Genomic DNA, 21,308 nt, shown 5'->3' with positions numbered 1-21,308 from the left:
TTTTAGGTGACCGAACCAAAGGTAAATTCACCTTAATTTATTTTTGTGCAAATAAAAATTAATATTTTTCATGCAATGCCATATTTGCTCAACTTTTAAATGTTTATGAATTTTTGCAATCAAAATATGGAACTAATTATGTTATATGTGAGAACAAAAAATATAATTAAGTCAAAGAAAAATATATAAGTTCTTTTTAACCTAGAATGTTCTTTGGTTGAGAATTAAGGAATAATAATTCAAGATAGTAAAATTCATTTAAAGTGGTAACTTCTTTTAATATGTTTTTTCATACGTTTAGACTTAAAGATTGAAATTCCAAATCAAATAAAATTACTTGTTAATTATGTTATAATGTTTATATATTTTTTTTGTGTGAACCAATGTATTTTTTAGCTAAAATTAAAGACTAATTTTTGGATATATTAAGATTCATTGATTGATCTTTTTTAATGAATATTTCTATACACACAAGTCAAGAATTAAACCCATAACTTCATACTTAAAGTCATAATATTATCTATTAATTACGTGATAATATATTGATATATATATGATTTAATTATTTATTTAGTTTCTATAATTTTTAAAATTATCTTTTTTAATCCATATAGTTTATAAGTGAATTTTTTAATTCCTAAAACTTATATTTTAATTCTTAAAAAATTTCTACCATTAAAATTATTTAATTAATAAAGTTAACAAAATTTAACAGCATAAAACTTTTAAAAATTAAAATATAAATTTTAGGAATTAAAAGATTTACTTATTAAATTTCACGAACTAAAAAATTTATTTATTAATTATAAGAAATAAAATTAATAAATTTAAAAATTATAAGAAGTAGATGTGTAATTAAATATATATATATATATATAATAATATAATATACTAATTTTTTCCTCTTTTAAAACAGTAATCTCAAAAGGCCCACCGAGTTGAAATAATAAAAACCAGAAGCGCAAACCTTGACACCGCCAACAGATTCTACCAAATAACATATTTCACTGCTCAAGTTGGCCATAAACCACGAGCCAGTTCCCAAGCTATTATTAAATGGGTAACGATACTCATACACGAAGTGTATGCAACAATTCTTTTTTTTTTTTTTGAGAGATGAGGAAATATATATTGAATGATTTTTTTCTGCACCAAAACAAAGTGAGTAATGAACTAAAATATATAAATTAATAAACTATAAAATTTTTATATAAAGTTATTATAAAAATTAGTTTTTAATGCACATTTATGTTTGCCAGTTTTGTTAATAATATCTTAAAAGTAACCATAAGTTTTAATTGATTAAAGAAAAAAGTTAGACCAAGAATTGGTTTGTAGTTTTCATCATTACTCCGATGAAATAAAGTTACTCATATACCATTAGACTGGTCAAAGCTCGTGAGTCACTTGTCTTTGTTTCTTGTTGAGTAACAACTCAACCTGTGACAGTTTCAAATGAGTGAAGCAACGGCAAGATTCGAACGGCGGGTCCTGGTGGCGGTGGACGAAGGCGAGGAGAGCATGTACGCTCTTTCTTGGAGCCTCAGGAACGTAATTTTCCAAAATTCCAGAGATACCCTTATCCTTCTTTACGTCAAGCCCCCTCATGCCGTTTATTCCCCCTTAGATTCCACTGGCAGGATAGATGATCCTGAAACTCCAGGTTTTCTTTCTTTCTTTCTTTTTGCGTTCTTCTATAATTAGATCAACTGACACAATTATTTTACTTTAATCGGTTATCGTCAAAAGGATAACTTTATCATTTTAGTAATCTTATTTTTACTAAAACAACATTATTTCTCGTAGAAAACATTAGTTGTTCGGGTCCTTTTTATAAGAATTAATTTTTAATATAAGTCTTGTTTTCATATGAATCAAGTTTTAGTGTATTTTAAACCATAACTTGTTTCTTATATATAAAAAAAAAGAGTTAGTATTACATATTCCTCTCTCTTTCAGTTTTGGTGAATTAAAGCGGTGGTGTTAGGATGGTTAATTTCAGGATATTTGTTTTCGCCGGACATAAGTGCGGCCATCGAGAAGTACAGCCAAGAAGTGGCAGATTGCGTGTTAGAGAAAGCCAAGAAATTGTGTAAAGATCTCCAAAACGTATGTTGCTCATTTGTCCCACTTGACTTGTTTTGTTTTGATGATAAAGTGTAGCGTGTACGTAGTTTTGTCTTGACCTATATGCCCTTCGAGATTCAACAATTATCTATCTTGTTCTTATCATCATCATGCTCTTTCTCTAGCTAGTTCTAGTTCACTTTTATTATGAGTCTTGAATAGGTCATGGTGGAAACGCGGGTAGAAAGTGGAGACCCAAGGGATGTGATCTGTGATATGTCTCAAAAGTTAGGTGCTGACTTGTTAATCATGGGTAGCCACGGCTATGGAGTTGTAAAGAGGTAGGCACCAAGTTACTCTCAGAATAATTAATTTACATATAATTTTTTAAGAGTTTGTCTCTTAAATTTTGTGATATCAGAATTAGCAAGGGAAAAATAATTTTCCATTACTAAATTTGATTATTATTTCATTAATTTTAGTAGTATATTCCAAAGTATCCTAGTTTGTTTCTTTAATTTTATTTATGTTTCAGAATATATGTGTGAATAGTAGAGTGAAATATGTTTTGGGAACCTGAGTTACAGGGCTTTCCTTGGAAGTGTGAGCAATTACTGCTCACAGAACGTGAAGTGCCCAGTTTTGATAGTCAAGAAGCCAAAACCATCTGCTGGTGCTGGAAAATGATCTGCCACTTTTGTTCTGTTTTTGGGCTTTCTATGTAGAATTTTGTTTTGGGTATGTGTTGTTTTTCCCTATGGCGTAGCTAGTTCTTCTAGGAGGATCTTGTCATGTGGTTGATATTAACGCAGGAAGTACAGGCTTTCTTTTCATTGTGGATGTCCAAGTGCATAGAGTTAAACTAAGCCTAATGCAGTTTGAGTTAGAAAATTATTGAGGTAACTTCAGATAAATAAATAAGCATATTAACTCGTACGTATTTCAGGTATTTATTGACATAATTAGATTTTCAAAATTGTAAATGTTAATAATTTTGGCATTTATTTTGACCTCCCACCCCCCTTTTCTACTAATTTGGTCCAACTGATCTTTTTAGTTTTTTTTTTTTGAAGAAAATCTTTTTAGTTACTAATCTTTTAATTGAAAGGTTTACCAATTTTTTTCATTCACTAACACTATTAAAAGAAAATGCCGATTAATATAAATATTTGCCAAGAATATTCTGACGTGTTTTGTGTCAATAGAACAATGATGTATCATTTTATTGTTTTACCTTTCTAATATTAAAGCGTCATTTTAAATATAAATAAAGAAACTCTTTTACGGCATGAATTATGATATATCAGTGTAAAATTGAAAGATCTAAAAATTGTCTTAAAAATACAAAAATAAAACTGGAAATAAAGAAACTCTTTTATTGTTTTGACAAGGACGTGTTTTATAAAACTGGAAATAAAACTGAAAGTTAAATTATCCTACAGAGAAAATATAAAAACAAAACCACTTCCTTCTCATTTACTGTCTTTGTGTTTCTTATCCTTCACATTCTATATCACTTCCAATATATCCATTATCCATTTAAAATCTCACCTTTCAAAATGGTTGAACTTATTACCTTATATCCTATATACTCCACCTCATTCTACCATTTTACATCTAATGATCACACCTTTTATACTACTATCGAAACATTTTTTCTCACCAAAAACTACATTTCAAATTAGGCATGTAATTGGTCCACAATCTTATTTCTTACTTGACTTAAACTTACTTGGGGACCTAATCCATTTCCTCGGTATTCTTAGAAAACCACACTACTCTATTTGATTACTACATAGTATTCAAACAAAGGAACGTCAAACAAAATCATTTGCTTTTCGTTCTCTCTCTTTATATTACTTCGTTGTTCGTTTTGTCCTTCAATCTTAATATCACTTTCAATACCTTTCATCCATTACAAATATCACCCTCAATAATGGTGAGCTTTGTACCTTGATTCCCCTATCCTCGGCCTCTTCTTCTTCTCACAACCCCACTTTGATAATCTCATAATACTATAACCTTTTTCCCCCCTTGAAACTGTCATCCTTAGATAAGACAAATGATGGGACCACATTTTCTCTCTTTTTAACCTTGTGGACCCCACTCATCTCGATTATCTTAAAAAATATAGAACTACTCTCTTAAAAAACAAAACCGTTTCATTCTCATTAACAAACGCTCTCTCTATTTCTCTGCCCTTGTTTCTTTTGCATTCTTTATATCTCCTTCAACATCCTTTATCCATCTCAAATCTGACTACATCTTTCTTACCCTTCAACAATGGTTAACCCAAGTACTATAATTCCCCCATCCTCCGAAGAATACACTGTTCATAATTCTATTGGATCTTCCTCTCACCAAATGCCACCATCCTCAAACAAAGGTTGTGGTAGGCCCCTTGGATCCAAGAACAAGCCAAAAATACCCCTCGTTATTAACCAAGATAGCGATCTTGCCTTGAAACCCATCTTCATTCAAGTCCCGAAAAATTCTGATGTTATTGAGGCCGTGGTCCAATTTGCGCGCCATTGTCAAGTTAGCATCACAGTGCAATGTGCATCTGGGTCTATCTTGGAAGCCACTCTCTGCCAAACTCTTCCTGACACTTCTACTTTCGTTGTTTTTGGACCCTTTACTTTGATTTCCCTCACCGGAACCTACATTAATAATAACCTTTCCGCTTCTTCTTCATCTTTATCATCACCATCTAATCTTGACCATAACTGTTCTTTTACGATTTCCTTTTGTTCAAATTTAGGTCAAAGCTTTAATGGAATTGTTGGAGGAAAGGTTATAGCAGCCGATGATGTTACTGTAGTGGTTACTATTCTCAAAGAACTTTGAGAATCACAAGGCTGTTATCAAAGGTGCTGGTGAGGAAAGGGATAGCAAGAAACCTTATGCATGTCATCCAGATGACAATGAGAATATGTTTAGGTTCAATTATTGTTGTTTGATTTAATTTACCTGTTTTTTTTCTTTTAATATTTCATGTATTTGTACCTCTGTGAGAAAAAGAGATTATGAGTTCAAGGAATGACAAGAATCTTCTCCCATGGTGGTTTATTGGTTTCTTTTTTCTTTTAAAAAAAGAAAATCTCATTATGGTTTGTCTTATATATTCCTAGAAGTATGCTTAATTTTAGATAGATTTATGTCCTTGAAGTCTTGGATGATGGTGATGGTATAAGTTGTGAAACACAGCCTCATTGTCTATGTGTGGGTAAAAGATATAACTTATTTTATTATTGGACATATGATGTATGCAGTGACGCCAATTTGTTTTTGTGTGGAGAGTGTTGACGTGTGAGTTTGAAATTCTATGCAAAGTCCTATTTTGCTATCTGAGATGCTAACATGTAGATAAACGAAAGAGATGGAAATAACAAAGTTCACGTTGATTTTATGGCATAAAACATGGATGAATGGTTATTTTATTTTTCCCCCATTCAAATTGATTTCCACATTCATCTATGTAAAGTCGATACAAGTTTTCATTTTTTTTCTTATATTTATTGACTTTTTTTCAATTATATAATGTTCAAATTGCAAAAATAAATATAAGTCCTTCCCTTCATTTTGTAAACTCTTTATGTAAAGTGTAGCTGGATTTCATGTGGTCAAAAGAAAACGTATTTGTTGGATTCAATGAAAAATACATTTAATGTTAAGTATTTATTTAATATAGTAAAAGAAGTTATTGTAATGAAGGTCATTCAAACTACAAAGATTGATAAACTATAAAGTGGTCCAGATATAAGTTGTGAGTTTCATTTCTGTTTTATTGACAAATTTGCCAAGAATTTTCTCTCTCAAAATGACAATGGAGTTAAAATTCACCTAAGCCAATTGCTAAGGAAAAATAATATTTATGCAAGCATTATAATTATTTAATTCCTCCAAAAAAAATTTATACAAGTAAATCGATTTTATCTGTTTCATAATTCCAACAAATACTTTTTCTCTTCCTTTTTTTAAACACTACCTTTTCTGTTGGTCCCCTTTGAAAGATTTGACAACATTAAATTTGAGTATATTGTTGTGAGGGGATTCTCTTTCACCTCACTTATCTATTGGGATTTTTATGGGATTCAGGTAACTTTTGCTTAACTTTTTGAAAGCCAAAGAGCAAGCCGTGTTATTCTACATTTGCATAAGATTTGTAATGTCATAATTATTGTTAAAAACAAACTTCACTCATGTTATTGCTTTTAAAACCATTAAATATCGTCACACATATAACTTTTACTATAATAAATCTAGACACATCCAACATCTCATGTATTTAACTTAAGTTTTTGGCTATTTGTCAAAATGAACAAATCATATGCATGCCTACATATTGGTTTGTTTGAAAGTAGATGTGCTGAAATTAAATAAGAATTTTCATTAATTCGATAATAATGCTTTTTATAAGGTAAAAAACATTTTCCTTGAATTTTAAATTTATTGCTCACACTTGATCATGTATACCACTTGATCATATGATTTTAAATTGTTAAATAATAATAGATTTATTTTGAATTTGCTCACCGGAGCAGGTAACAAACATATATTTAACTACTTTAAAGCAAGTGAAGGGAAAATAAGAAACTTTAGTTATTGGTAAGAAATTTAACGATTGATATTTCAATACATGCGTGATTTTTATGTATGTGTACGTAATAACTTTTGATTTCCTCGTGGATCGACATTACATACTTACTTTACCTTCTAAAGCGAAAAGAAAAATCCATTGATCGAGAGGGAAGAAAAATGGAGGGACTAGGAAGAAACTCAACACTTAGGGGGAGTTACTTGTTAGGCAGGAGAAAAATGTTAACTTTCTATGGAATTTGAACTTGAAAAATTTAGTTTTGGTACGCATTTTTTTTTAAAAAAAATATTATTAGTAACTATGATTCCTCTAAATCGTTTTTAACTTATATTTTTACAAAATATTCCTGTGGAGGAGGGTGAGAGTCTTATTTTTTAAAATTTAACTTTTGTTTTATTATAATAAAAATATCATATTACTCATATTAAATAATTTAATATGATAAATAATTAAAATTATCGATAAAAATATTACGTAATTTTTTTATTATTAAAAAATTTACCTAAAAATTCACATGACTAATCAAATAAAATTTGTTTATTCTTAGAATTCATAATTTTCCGAAATCATAATTTTTGGACATGAAAAAACTTATGTTTTACCAGACGTGCCCTTAAGGAAACCATCGGGTACGATGGGTATTAAAAAGGGGAGGAGGGTAAAGGATTGCGATACCATGGGATAGTCTAGAAAAAAGATTTGTGAGTGAGAAAAGTAAGAAACAAAAGTGATGCCAATAGTTAAGCAACTCCCTGAATAAAGCGGCTATGTTTGGTTGCCGCAGTAAGCATTTTGGTCGTCTTCAATGCTACACCCTGAAGCTTGCATTGTTTTGTCACACACGACACGAGCATATCCCGTTTCCTAGGAAAATCCCTTAGGACTAAGGGGTTGTCCTTGTTTCTGCACAAACTCGTCCGAGTCGCATAATTAACATTCTGGTTTTTTCATCAATTTTTCGCCACTTTTCACATTCCCTTCCTTGGTTGGTTTCAAGTGGCATCTACTCTCCAAATTCGGTTTTGGACGTCTGAGGCCGCCACCGCCGCCAGCACTGAACCCTCAACCTCTGATGGGCTCTCACGGGCCAAGGAATTCTGGTCAATAATTGGAACATTCTCAACGCAAACGAAGGCGATTGGAAAAGTCATGCCAGCGCCATAGCTCAATCTATTCACTTGATCAAACGGCGCTTACAGGTAAATAAATAGTCTTTTCCCTCTTAATTAATCATGCTTTAGTTAATTAGCACTGTTTGATAGAACTTGATAAGATGTGTTTGTGGTGGCAGTGAGAAAAATTGAAGGTGATGTTGGATATGTTATCATTCCACTTGAGTAAGGAAGACCTTTGGAATGATCCTGTGCGTGTTGGTAAGATAAGCCGAGAGCATGGCTCGCTCCTGGGAAAAATGAAAGAGGTAAATGCATTCGAACAAGAGTTGCTTGAGCATATTGACATGATAAAGCTTGCGCGCGAAGAGAATCATGCGGATTTGGAATCGTTGGGGACTCACTTCATCTTCTCCTAGGCATGTACTCAACTGTTTTGTTGCTATAATCTTACATGGAAACATCGTATTAAAATCTTAGATAATAGATATGGCTCAACATATTATGAGGTAGATCTTGTTCAAGATTTCTAGAGTTAGATAATCATGCATTGATTGTTTCCCTTTTCAGGAATCATTGAAAGCATTGCTTAACATGAGAAGAAATGCAAAAGAGAAAGAGCTAGAAGCATTGCTTTCTGGGGAGCAAGATTCTTGTTCATGCTACATTGAGGTCATTGCCGTAGATAATGTTTCTGTTATTGCATAATTGGTACTTCAATCTTTATTCATGGCCAAGCCAGCAATCTAGGTCTAAGAACATAATGTTGGCATGCTGCACTGGAATATATTGTTACTTTCCCTTTCCAGAACTAGTAAAGCAGTGAACATGGGCTGTGGTTATGTATGTGTCTGCCTGTTGAAGCTTACTGCTTTATAATTTAATATAGGTTCAAGCTGGGGCTGGGGGTATTGAGAGCATGGACTGGGCTGCAATGGTCATGTAGATGTATAAGTTATGGGCACAGCGACGTGGATATAAAGTAACTGTAGTGGATGAAATGCCTGGTGAGATTACAGGAATCAAGGTTCTTCTTCATACCATCCTTCATAAGTTACTTAAAAATTATTTTGCAAATTTTCCTCATAAGGATTGCATGCTTGGATGCACGACCCATGGTTACCTCCCCTAATGTGACTGTTGTTTCTGATTTTCAAGTTCTAAGTTGCTTAACTTGCATAGTATTTAAACTTCAAACATAATTACCATTAGGATTCCGTTTCCATTTGGAGCCTCTAGTTTTTGCCTTTGAATCTTATTCCCGTGTGTTATATTTTCTATTGAAGGGAACTACTAGTTTCTGAATATATGGTTCTATTTGTTTTTCAGCGAGCTACCATCAAAGTAGATGGTGAGTTTGCATTTGGATATGCCAAAGCAGAAATAGGAGTGCACAGGCTGGTAAACATATCACCTTTTGACAGTAATAAGCACCGGCATACTTCATTTGCTGCTGTGGCAGTGATTCCAATTCCTGGTGATGGATCTACCCATGTACAAATTAATGAATCTGATCTTCGTATTGAACGATTTCGTGCTGGTGGCCAACATGTTAACACAACTGAGAGTGCTGTAAGAATAGTTCATATTCCTACAGGAGTTACTGCAACTTGTCAGAATGAGAGGTATGAAATATGTGCACTTATTCATTTATTGATTGTGTTGTGTTATTAGATTTTGAATTTGGGTATTATTTAAAAACAGACCGCAACATCAGAATAAGGCTTCAGCGATGGCTGTACTACTTCAGTCAAAGATTAGACCAACTGGAGATTGCACGCCAGGCACAGTTGAATGCACAACATACACAATCTCTTACTGACATAACATGGGGCAGTCAGATTCCTAGTTATGTTCTCCATGTAGTTTTGAGATTGTACATATCCCCCCTTCCCCCTTTTTCTGGTAGGCTTTGATGACCTTATCGTATGGTGAAAGATCTTAGAACTAACTATGAGGTTTCAGATCCTCACTCTGTTCTTGAGGGAGATCTAGACGGTACCTTTCATTTCTTTATTTTTTTTTCCTTTTAAAATTAGAAATATCTACAAAGTGACCAAGTGGCGAGTAAACTTGAGTTGGTGGTTAAAGGGTTTTCTGTGATGTCAAGAGTTTCATTTAGAGAATCTCCAACCCAATACCTATTTTTTTTTTTTTTACAACACCCAATACCTCTGTTTGGGTTCTTAAAAAATATTAAAAATATAATGTTTGATAGATAAACACTTAACACTTTTATGTTTTTTTAGTTTAATTTCTATACATTGAATCAATTAAAAAAAATTGTGATAAACACGACTTTTAAGATTTTTTTTTGTGATGATTTACAATTTTAAGATAGTTGTTATTAAAGTTGATAAACATGTTATATATAATCATAAATATAATAATTTATGATTAGATTATAATATAAAAAATAAACTATCCCATCATGAATTATTTACTGTTTTATTTATTATTTTTTTATTTTTATTTTTTGTCATTATTGGTGTAAAATATTCATGAGTTTTGCCCATTAATATATTTTACTTTTATATCTTTGTCAAGCGTCTACAAGCACTTTCTCTCTAAAAAAAAGCATCTACAAGCATTAGTTAATTTTTACGGTTTCAATATTGAAAGATCAACGAACTATAAACGTAGAAATTGAAAAAATCCTTAAGAAATCAAAACATGTCATTGAGGTTTATGAATCTCAATTAATTTTTTTTTTGAAATTATGCATTACTCATGTATAATATTTTTTTTTATATTTTTAGATACATAAATTCTCTATCTTTTATATTCGATATATTTTATTGCTCCATTCCATGTTTAATACATAAGAATTTTCATTCACCAATATTTTTTTTAAGAATTTTCAATTAGAATCCATGCTATTGTGAGAAATATATCAAAATATACTAGTGAACGTAAGTGTTACTAATCACTATTGCTATTTTCTTCTGTAAGATATATCTTCTATTTATGGGGTATTTAGATAAGTGTTCTTTCAAATTTTTAAAAAAGAGAAGTGAAATATAATTCATTTTGGCTAAAATTTAAGGTATTCGTTATAGAAGTAATGACATTCTACTAAAAAAAGTCATTACATTTGAATTGAGAATAACTACAATATTGTGGAATCAACTCTCTTAATAAGACTTTTTCATACATAAATTTCATAATTAAGACTGGATGTATTAATAGTGTAATTAAATATGTATTTTTCATATATATATATATATACATTATTTTCTGTTTAATATTTATATGTGTAGTTAAATATGGATTTTTCCTATTCATTAAAAATAATTTATTTTATTTTTAATTATTTTAAATAAATAAGTATAAAAACATAAAAAATGTTTAGAAATATAAAAAGTCAAACAACATATATTTTGGTAAAAGAAAATTAAATGATATAATAGATTAAAATATTTTTAAATAAAAAATCAGAGAAATTGCATGTAGCATTTTTAGTGGAAAATATTTAATAGTATTCATTGATGATATACAATGAATGTAGTAAATGACAAGAAAAAGCTTAAAACCATATTTAATACCATTTGACTAATCCTAAACTTTTTTTAGCTTACCTAAACTTAAATTCTAACAAAGGAAAACTTAGAGCCTTAAATCATTAGTTACATAATACATAAACAGCCTCACAATTTAATTTATTTTCTTTTCACTTATCACTTACCTATAGTGCCCATCTATCTTCTTGATTCTCTTAGATAATGAAAAAAAAATCTCTTTAATCACAAAATATTATCCCATAATGAAAAATCAAACAAAAACTATTTCCTTCTCCTTTACTCATTCTTTATTTCTTTGTATTTCTCTATTTCCTACACTCTGTATATAACTATCAATATTCTTCATCCATATCAAATCTCAAACAACTTTTCACTCTTAACAATGGTTCAACCTAATACTTTAATTCCCTTATCCACTACATCTTCCTCCTCCTCCCCATTCTCGCTTTCCTTTGATGACATTGTCTTTCATAACATTATTGGTTCTTCTTTTCACCAGAAATCATAACCCTCAAATAAGGCATGTGGTTGCCCATAATCTTGTCTTTTTTATTTTTACTTAAATCTTAAATCTGGACACTAGCTATCTCCTCAATTTTTCTATTAAAAGAAACTACTTTCTTTGATTATTGTAAATTATCCTACAAAGAGAACATCAAAATAAAAACCTTTTTCCTTCTCATATACTCTCCTCAATTTCTTTATTTTTCTCTTTCTCCCACTTTTGTCATTCTCTATAAGCCTCTTAATATCTTTCTTCCATCTAAATTTCACGCTTAAAAAATGATTGAACTAGGCACCTTAATTCACCTATCCTCCATATTCGCATCCTCTCCTTCCTCTTGGCCCACAATCTTATTTCTTACTTGACTTAAACTTCACTGTTCATTTTGTCCTTCACTCTTTATATCACTTTCAATATCTTTCAACCATTACAAATATCAACTTGGTACCTTGATTCCCTCATCCTCCACCTCTTCTTCCTCTCACTACCCCACCTCTCATAATTCTACAACTTTTTTCCCTTGAAATTGTGGGACCACACTTTTTCTCTCTCCCTTGTGGACCCTACTAATCTCGATTATCTTAAATAAATAGAACTACTCTCTTAGAAAACAAAACTACTTCATTCTCATTAACAAACACACTCTCTCTACTTCTTTGCCTTTGTATTTTTTCTTCATTCAACATCCTTTATCCATCTCAGATCTGACTACATCTTTCTCACCCGTCAACAATGGTTAACCCAAGTACTATAACTCCCCCATCCTCCGAAGTACACACTTTTCATAATGCTATTGAATCTTCCTCTCACCAAATACCACCATCCTCAAACAAGAGTCGTGGTAGGCCCCTTGGATCCAAGAACAAGCCAAAAATACCCCTCGTTATTAACCAAGATAGCGATCTTGCCTTGAAACCCATCTTCATTCAAGTCCCGAAAAATTCTGATGTTATTGAGGCCGTGGTCCAATTTGCGCGCCAATGTCAAGTTAGCATCACAGTGCAAAGTGCATCTGGGTCTATCTTGGAAGCCACTCTCTGCCAAACTCTTCCTGACACTTCTACTTTCGTTGTTTTTGGACCCTTTACTTTGATTTCCCTCACCGGAACATACATTAATAATAACTGTTCTTTTAGGATTTCCTTTTGTTCAAATTTAGGTCAAAGCTTTACTGGAATTGTTGGAGGAAAGATTATTGCAGGCGATGATGTTAATGTGGTGGTTACTATTCTCAAAGAACTTTGAGAATCACAAGGCTGGTATCAAAGGTGCTGGTGAGGAAAGGGATAGTAGCAAGAAACCTTATGCATGTCATCTAGATGACAAGTAGAATATGTTTAGGTTCAGTTATTGTTGTTTGATTTAATTTACCTGCTTTTTTTTTTCTTTTTTTGTTTTTTCTTTTACTATTTCATGTATTTGTACCTTTACCAGAAAAAGAGATTATGAGTTTAAGAAATCACAACAATCTTATTCAACTGTTGTTTATTAGTTTTTTTTTTTAATTCTCATTATGGTCTGTCTTATATATTTCTAAAAGTATGATTAGTTTTAGATTTATCTTGTTGAAGTCTTAGATGATGGTGATGATATAAGTTCTGAAACACACCCTCATTTTCTATGTGTGTTAAAAAGATATAACTTATTTTATTATTGGGCTTATGATGTATGTAGTGATACTAGTGCCAATTTGTTTGTGTGTGATTTTGAGATTCTAAATAGAAGACATATTTTTTTGCTATCTGAAATGCTGACGTGTAGATAAATGTAAGAGAAGGAAATAAAAGTTCAGGTTGATTTCATGGCATAAAATATAGATGAATAGGTATTTTATTTTCTCACATTCAAATTGATTTCCACATTCATTTATGTAAAGTCCATACATGTTTTCATTTTTTTCTTATATTTATTGACTTTTTTCCCAGTTATATAATGTTCAAATTGCAATAATAAATCTAACTCCTACCCTTCATTTTGTATGATTTTTTAAAACTCTTTATGTAACGTGTAGCTGGATTTCATGTGGTAAAAAGAAAACGTATTTGTTGGATTCAATGACAAATACATTTAATGTTAAGTATTTATTTAATATAGTAAAAGAAGTTATTGTAATGAAATCATTCAAACTAAAAACATTGATAAACTATAAAGTGGTCCAAATATCAAGTTGTCAGTCTCATTTCTGTTTTATTGACCAATTTGCAAAGAATTTTCTCTCTCAAAATAACCACACAATTAACTTTATTGTATAAGATGAGAAGGGGTTAAAATTCACCTAAGCCAATTGCTAATAAAAAATAATATTTATGCAAGGATTGTGATTATTTAATTCCTCCAAAAAAAATTATACAAGTAAATCAATTTTATCTCTATTTCATAATTCCAACAAATACCTTTTTTCTTCCTTTTTTTAAACACTACCTTTTCTCTTGGTCTCCTTTAAAAGATTTGAAAACATTAAATTTGAGTATATTGTTGTGAGGGGATTCTCATTCACCTCACTTCTCTATTAGGATTTTTATGGGACTCAATCAAAGATAAATTTTGCTTAACTTTTTAATTCCAAAGAGACATGCCGTGTTATTCTATATTGTATAAGATCTGTAATGTTATATGTTTGCATGTTATTGTTAAAAACAAACTTCACTCATGTTATTGCTTTTAAAATTATTAGATATCATTACACATTATTTAGTATTATAACTTTTACTATAATAAATTTAAAGACATCTATCAACAAATTATTGATCTGACTCTTCTCTTAAAAAATGTGACTAAAAAAATGTGACTAAGAGAGAAAATCTCACTAAAAAGTAATTAAATTTTTCACATCAATATCATGCTATTAAAAAACAAATCTAAAGACTTTCAACATCTCATATACTTGCCTACATATTTGATTTGTTTGAAAATAGATGTGTTGAAATTAAACAAGTTTTTTGCATTAATTCGATAATAATGTTTTTTATAAGGTAAAAAACATTTTCATTAAATTTTAAACTTATTGCTCACACTTTATCATATAACCATTGTGCAAACATAAGATTTTGCATTGTAAAATTATAATAGAATTATTTTTTTCGCAATTTGATCACATGCTACCAGAGCACGTAGCAAACATGTATTTAACTACTTTAGAGCAGTAAAGAGAAGATAAGAAACATCAGTTATTGGTAAGGGATTGAACGATTGTTGTTTCAACACATGACTCAGAAAAAGATAGCATCTAAATCTGATAAAGAGCCCATGAATATATGGACGAATTTGTGTTTTTCTGTTGTTACACTCATGAATCTAACCGTAAATCAACTTTAACGGCAAGTGCTTTTTTTTGAAACTTGGATTAGTCGTTAAAGGGGTTTATATGATGTCACAAGTTTGATGGGTTTGAGAAATCGTTTCGTTGAACGTATTCAGGGCGGATTCATCAGGATTTCATGGTAGGGGGCCAAAATTAAGCATTAAAACTCAAAAAAAATATTTATATTGGAATATTTTTTAAAATGAATTAGGAATATTTAATAATTTACATAGAAAATATTAAACATATTTTTAAAGATCCAAAATTACAAATGATAATTACCGATTCAAAATATCACCGAAAACTTTAATGAATTTATAATAAAAAATGTATTTATGTTAACCATATATTTTTTACAAAAATTTCTATTAATTATATTCTAAAAATATACCTAATTAGAATAAATTGTGTTACTTATTAAATTGTCTTTTAGAAAAATAGTAACCAACATCATTAAAGAATAATTAACTTTCAAATAGAAGAAGAAAAACATTTATCATGATCAAGACTATAAGTTTAATTGAAAACAAATTATAACAAATCTTTAGTGTAACAGATATCTTATTTATTTTTCTAAGATTTATATTAAACACGGGTTTGAAAGCACAATGAAACCTTACAATAGTAAGAATTAAAAACAAAGACGAGAAACAAATATAATATAAAAAATAATGATAAAAAGATGAAATGTTTGTTGATGTGTTTCAAAATTTAATTAAGTTGTTAATCTTGTATATAGTTTGTAAGTTTAACCCATTGATAAAAAGGTTAATAAAATCGTTTGGTTACAAACTACAATTATTTATAATTTTTAAAATAATAATAACAATGAGAACATACCAATGATGTTATTTATATATTTAATTAATTTTTTAAAATAAATAATTAATTAATATTAGTTTGTTTAGCATTATCTAACAATAAAAAAACAAATTGAAAAAATTGAGGGGGGCTAAGGTGCCCCTGGATATGCCGTAAGGTGCACCTCTCAACATAACGGGCCGTTTTCTCAAAAATATAAAGGAATTAATTATTTTTTCATTTCATTTGTGTCTAGGGATGTGGGTGTTGAAGGAGTTTTCATATGGTATCCAAACATGAAACATATATGCACTCAATGTATGTATAAGAATGCGTTGTCTTTTCTGTTTCACACTTTTCAACATGACAGGAGGAAAGTGTAACTTACGTTCAATGGACATCTAACGTGAGTACAAAATATCCTTAGCCCTTAGTAAAATTCTTCGTTGGCAATGGTAAGCCTGTTATGCTAAAGACATCTTTAAGGATGGAAATGTCATACGATTGAAGTAGTGGCAATCAATACTGTATAGTCTCAGTTGGAGGAAATTTAGAGAAATTCTTTTCCACAAATTTCTAACAAATAATACTAAGGATAATTGTTTTGAATACCAAATAAAGCAAAAATAATTGCCGTAAAACCATGTAAATTAAATACTATTTTAAAAGAAAAAAAAAGAAGAGAAAATGATATCACCTTTGGCGGTTCATAAAAATGATGAAGTTGATTGAAAGAAAAGGATGAAGGTAAAACTTTTATAAGGGAAAAAACACGTGGGTGATATTCGTAAAAGGTTTAAACATGTTTTAGTTTTTAAAAATGTATATTTGTTATTTTAATTTTATATATTTTTTAATCTCTAAATTTAATGGAAATAGCTTGTTTTTATAAAAAAAAATGAAAGGAGTATTTTTGTATTTTTAAAAAACTAAAACTAAAAAAATAAATAAAACCACACCGACTTGCACAGCGCTGAATTGACTAGCCCATTTTGATGCCCAAAATAAGCCCATTTTAACACTCCTGTTGGGCCATTGTACAGCCTATTATCAATGTAGTGCATTTTCACAACTGATAAGTGATTGCCTGAACCTTAAACCAAGAATGTTTTGTTAAGATTCTTCCCTCTCATCGAAGCCTTCAAGGCCTCTTTATCTTTAATTTATCATCATAGTTTATACTTTATAGTAATTTATAATTCGGTTAGATTCCCTTTTACCGTTATTGCCATGCCATGGATTTCCAGAAGAAGAGGGTTCAGTTTCTAGCCTTTGTCGCTGCCATCATTGCTCTTAGCATTACAGGTGCTTACCTAACTTTTCATTGCCTATTATTCAATGTATTCTATTATTGCTGTTGCAATTCAATTTCCTTTTTCCTTCTTTTTGAAGCATTCGACATTAATGTCATCTAATTACAGACATTAACGAGATTCATAATTCATATATATAGCAGACATCGCATGATTTAACTCCTGCATCTCCACCCTTTTTAGTTGCGTAGAAAATCAGGGAAAGAGAAGGACCACCAGAAAGAAAATTCGGATCCTTTTTATCGTTCAAATGCTAATTACTCGCAATCTCGCATGAGGCTCGATTGAACAGTGAACAATAATTGCTTACTTATCTTCGTGAACGTTTTGGGATCAATTAATTACATTAATTTGGGGGAGTTTGCATAATCGCGTTCTTTTTATTTTTAGAAATATCTAAATTAATTGCAGATATTGTTGGGTGAAGTAAGGAATCAGTTCTCTGACCATCAAATACGCTGTTTTGTTATCATTCTGGGACAACCATGATTGTTCCCATTTCCCATCTTAGTAACATTGCTTAGAGGATTTCTCGGTGCTGAATTTGGAAAATTTACTTACTTAAACTTCCCAATTGATTGAGGACATAAATCTGTCTTTTCTAGCATGGTTTGTTTTGTGTATATATTTTGTTTTTATTATGTCATCATGAAGATGGCAGATTTGCCTCCTCTAAAGTAACAAGGGTAAAAGATTAAAATAAGTAATTTCAGTGATTGATGATAAAATCAACGATTAATATTTCAATGCATTCATGATTTGTTATATGTATACAACTACAAGTGTACATGTAATGTCAACAATTAATCTTCTCACAAAAATTACTTTACCCTTTAAAAATAAATTTCTCACTTAGATCAGCCAGATCCTAATATGGCAACTTGTTCCTTCCTATAAATTTAACAATTCAAGTACAGTTGTTTTCATCTTTAACTGTGGAAGCCCTTCAGAAGCAGTGTCTGCTTATTACTTATACATACTAAGGTAGCTTGTTGCTCATAACCCTGAAGCTGAAAAATGTTTATTTCTATTGCTTATTATTACTCATGACAATATACAGTTTTGCTCCTATTTCAGCTGAAAAATGCAGGCAGCTAGTTGGCGAGAAGGCATCATCCCAGAGTGGAAAGTTTACATTCCTAAATTGCTTTGACATGAGTTCTGGAACATTAGCATGTAGTGTGAAGGAAAGTGTGAAGCTCTACTTCTACAATATTAGAGCTGCTCATGTTGAAGGAGCAAGGCATGATGCATTGCAGTCTGCCCTTGTTGATGCTTTGAAGCAGGGAATGTCACAAAGTGCTTCAGCAAAATATGCTAAGAAAGAAGGTGACAAGGCAGCAAAATTGGCTTCCCGTAAAGCCAGGCGCATTATAGGTCCCATCATCTCTTCAGGGTGGGATTTTTTTGAAGCTGTTTACTATGGTGGTACTCTCACTGAAGGGTTCCTCAGGGGAAGTGGCACTTTGTTTGGTACTTATGCTGGAGGCTTCCTTGGGGAGCAAAGGCTTGGGAGATTTGGTTACCTTGTTGGGAGTCACTTGGGTAGTTGGATTGGAGGTAGAATAGGGCTAATGCTCTATGATGTGGCTAATGGAGTGCATTTCTTGTTGCATTCTGTTCAATCACTTGGAAGTGATCCAAGTTCAAGAAACTTAGGCTAACCATCAAGAAAATTAATTCTGAAGCAACTACAAGTTCCTTTTTACATGACACTTCTGTTTATGTTCAGTTCTAGAGGTTATGTTCATAAATTTTGAATTTACTATCTAGCAGAGCTACGACACAAAAGAAGATTCTCAATTGAGTATATGTAAGTGGTAAGTTTACTCAATTGAGATATTTGTCATTTTCTTACATTTAATTGGATGTATATGTAATTTTACAAGTGTTTATAAATTGGTTTTTCTTTAACGTTTCTGCTCAGGTGTTGTATATGAAAACATTCTTAATTCACCAAACGAAAAGTATAAAACATGCTTTTTCCTTCTTAATTTTCAAACATATAATGCATATTCACTTCATAGGTTTTCTTTCCTACATGTTACATGTCATTGCTTCTCCTTTTCTCTTCTTGGTCAACCTTCCACCATTACATTTCTTAAATTCAAATATAGGGATTCTTGTTGCTAATTAATTTTTCAATTAAATTGTAAAGGAAATGATAATAATATGTAAGAGAACATACATCTTTTTTTTTTCTCTTGAATAATAAGATATAATTATATTGGAGAGAAAAAAAATTGTTTTGATGTTTCATTATGATTAATGGGTAGGGTTTGGCTTAGACAAGAGTTGAGTACGTACAGTAATTAAAAGCCTAAAAGGAGAGGTTTCTTATAACATGACAAATCATTGTTTGAATTTTTTTATGTGAGATGTGTTTAAATTTAATATTCAAATAAGATTAGTTTTGAAGAATACTTATTGGTAACTAAAAATAATGATTGAATTTGGTAACTTTCTATTACATTTGGTCTTTTAAACTTTAACTTATTTTTTTTCTTTCTTTTTTTTACCAAATTGTATCATATTATTTTAGAACCATAATTAGCGAAAACATAGTAAATTAATGGTTTAATTAAGTACGACCTTGGTTAGTGAGAATAACACAATAATTTATCGGCTTTTAGTTTTACTGTTTATTATAAATTAAAATAATAATTTGTTTCCATTAAGTTATCTATATATATATATGAAATATTACATATTTATTACATTTTTAAGATATTAAATATTTGTATTATTATTCATAATTTTATATATTATTTCTTAATATGTTCTTAGAACCGTATAATAAAATAATTCAAAAGACACACGAGTAATAATTTCTTGAAAATAAGTATTAAAGTAATGTTGTTAACTCACAAGCTTGCTCTATGTCAGGTTCTTTTAGAAACTAGTACGTATTTAATTTAGCTTATTTTAAAGAGAATAATTATTTTCTTCCTTAAAGAATTTTTCGAAATGTGATTATTATTTTTTTTTAAAAAAGATTATTATCCGACATACAATTACTATGGTGTCTGTAATGATATCTGAGGTGAGTTAATTTTTTCAAAGGGGAAGTAATTTGTTTGATATTTGTGAATTGCATGTTGATTATTGTTTTCCCCCAAGATTATTGGTTAAATTAGGATTTTATTGTGTACTATTTAATATTTTATAATAAATAATTTATTTAATTAAGTTTTTGGCTTCTCCTTTTTTCAGAATTTAATTCTTAGTCTCTCATATTAATTTTGACAAATTTTAATCCTCAATTAATTTTCCACCATACTTTTAGTCCCTAATGTTAGAATACCCACGTGGATGTGCAATTTTATTTGATATATATTATTTTATTCTTTGAGCAAACACTTCATAATGTTTTAAAGCTTTTATTAACTCAATTAATATTGAAAATGAAATACTAAATATTTTTTTCAGCTTTAATTTATCAAATTCAATGTTTTTTTATTTAATAATTATTATTTTAAAATCTTTTATAAATAATATTACTCTCTCCATTCTCGTTTGTTTGTAGTAAAAGAGCTAAAAATATACAATTAATGCTCTCTGAAAATGGTTGACTAATTTTTTATTATACCATACTTATTATCTCTTATATTAATTAATTTCTAAAAAATACATTAATTAATTGTTAAGGGTGGAATTGAAAAAAAAAGTCAATTAGCATTGTAAAACGCCAATCAAGATAAAACAAAAAAATGTTTGCTAAAATGTCAAACAAAAAAAGCACTTGCTAACAAAAAAATAGTATAAACTAATATTGTAAATATCATGAAATATAATTCATAAACAATAAGTGGTTGGAAATAGGGTTGAATGCCCTTAAAACAACTATTCTCTTCAGTTTTAAGGCGAGCAGTACATCTGCCCCTCCTTCATCCAACGTGCATCCGCTCCTACTACGACCAGGAAAATGGTCAACACTGGGTACAGCGCCTGCACGTTAATGCGTTCATAGATGCAAAATAACCAACAAACTTGGCACAGTTCATGAATAGTTAGGTCTTTCAAGAATGTTGTTAGGGTTTTATTAGTCATCATATCTATGAAAAAGATTTTATTTGAACACAATACCA

At 30.2% G+C, this 21,308-nt stretch overlaps 5 protein-coding genes across 9 annotated transcripts; all 5 read left to right on the top strand.

Moving 5' to 3' along the window:
• The first annotated feature begins 1,090 nt into the window (after nt 1-1,090).
• On the top strand, nt 1,091-2,900 carry LOC100527623 (uncharacterized). Of its 2 annotated transcripts, none has more exons than XM_006576139.3 (4): nt 1,091-1,663; nt 2,003-2,109; nt 2,290-2,408; nt 2,655-2,900. In XM_006576139.3, exons 1-4 carry the CDS (start codon nt 1,456-1,458, stop codon nt 2,752-2,754), a joined length of 534 nt encoding a protein of 177 aa, XP_006576202.1. In that variant the 5' UTR covers nt 1,091-1,455; the 3' UTR covers nt 2,755-2,900. The 2 variants fall into 2 exon arrangements, with proteins under 2 accessions (XP_006576202.1, NP_001235063.1); NM_001248134.2 differs by having other exon boundaries at nt 1,406-1,663; nt 1,988-2,109; nt 2,655-2,842.
• Nucleotides 2,901-4,225: 1,325 nt separating this feature from the next.
• Nucleotides 4,226-5,109, top strand: LOC100527104 (uncharacterized). The gene has a single exon (NM_001248025.3). It carries the CDS (start codon nt 4,351-4,353, stop codon nt 4,912-4,914), a length of 564 nt encoding a protein of 187 aa, NP_001234954.2. The 5' UTR covers nt 4,226-4,350; the 3' UTR covers nt 4,915-5,109.
• Nucleotides 5,110-7,333: 2,224 nt separating this feature from the next.
• Nucleotides 7,334-9,905, top strand: LOC102664604 (peptide chain release factor PrfB2, chloroplastic). 3 transcript variants are annotated; one of them, XM_026127948.2, is made up of 6 exons: nt 7,334-7,866; nt 7,959-8,198; nt 8,350-8,451; nt 8,669-8,786; nt 9,109-9,404; nt 9,484-9,905. In XM_026127948.2, exons 4-6 carry the CDS (start codon nt 8,775-8,777, stop codon nt 9,599-9,601), a joined length of 426 nt encoding a protein of 141 aa, XP_025983733.1. In that variant the 5' UTR covers nt 7,334-7,866; nt 7,959-8,198; nt 8,350-8,451; nt 8,669-8,774; the 3' UTR covers nt 9,602-9,905. The 3 variants fall into 3 exon arrangements, with proteins under 3 accessions (XP_025983733.1, XP_025983732.1, XP_040870137.1); XM_026127947.2 differs by having other exon boundaries at nt 8,669-8,806; XM_041014203.1 differs by having other exon boundaries at nt 7,959-8,451; nt 8,669-8,806.
• Nucleotides 9,906-11,923: 2,018 nt separating this feature from the next.
• LOC100795303 (AT-hook motif nuclear-localized protein 17) lies at nt 11,924-13,264 on the top strand. The gene has a single exon (XM_006577151.4). The coding sequence runs from the start codon at nt 12,538-12,540 to the stop codon at nt 13,048-13,050; it is 513 nt and encodes a 170-aa protein (XP_006577214.1). The 5' UTR covers nt 11,924-12,537; the 3' UTR covers nt 13,051-13,264.
• A 3,714-nt stretch (nt 13,265-16,978) lies between these two features.
• Nucleotides 16,979-19,134, top strand: LOC100794770 (uncharacterized). Of its 2 annotated transcripts, XM_041014201.1 has the most exons (3): nt 16,979-17,212; nt 18,138-18,204; nt 18,281-19,134. In XM_041014201.1, the coding sequence occupies exons 1-3, from the start codon at nt 17,143-17,145 to the stop codon at nt 18,882-18,884; spliced, it is 741 nt and encodes a 246-aa protein (XP_040870135.1). In that variant the 5' UTR covers nt 16,979-17,142; the 3' UTR covers nt 18,885-19,134. The 2 variants fall into 2 exon arrangements, with proteins under 2 accessions (XP_040870135.1, XP_003521663.1); XM_003521615.5 differs by lacking the exon at nt 18,138-18,204 and having other exon boundaries at nt 16,981-17,212; nt 18,298-19,134.
• Nucleotides 19,135-21,308: the final 2,174 nt, after the last annotated feature.

Source organism: Glycine max, chromosome 3, assembly GCF_000004515.6.
Source record: "Glycine max cultivar Williams 82 chromosome 3, Glycine_max_v4.0, whole genome shotgun sequence".
NCBI lineage: Eukaryota > Viridiplantae > Streptophyta > Magnoliopsida > Fabales > Fabaceae > Glycine > Glycine max.
This window is presented reverse-complemented; position numbering and strand designations above follow the sequence as displayed.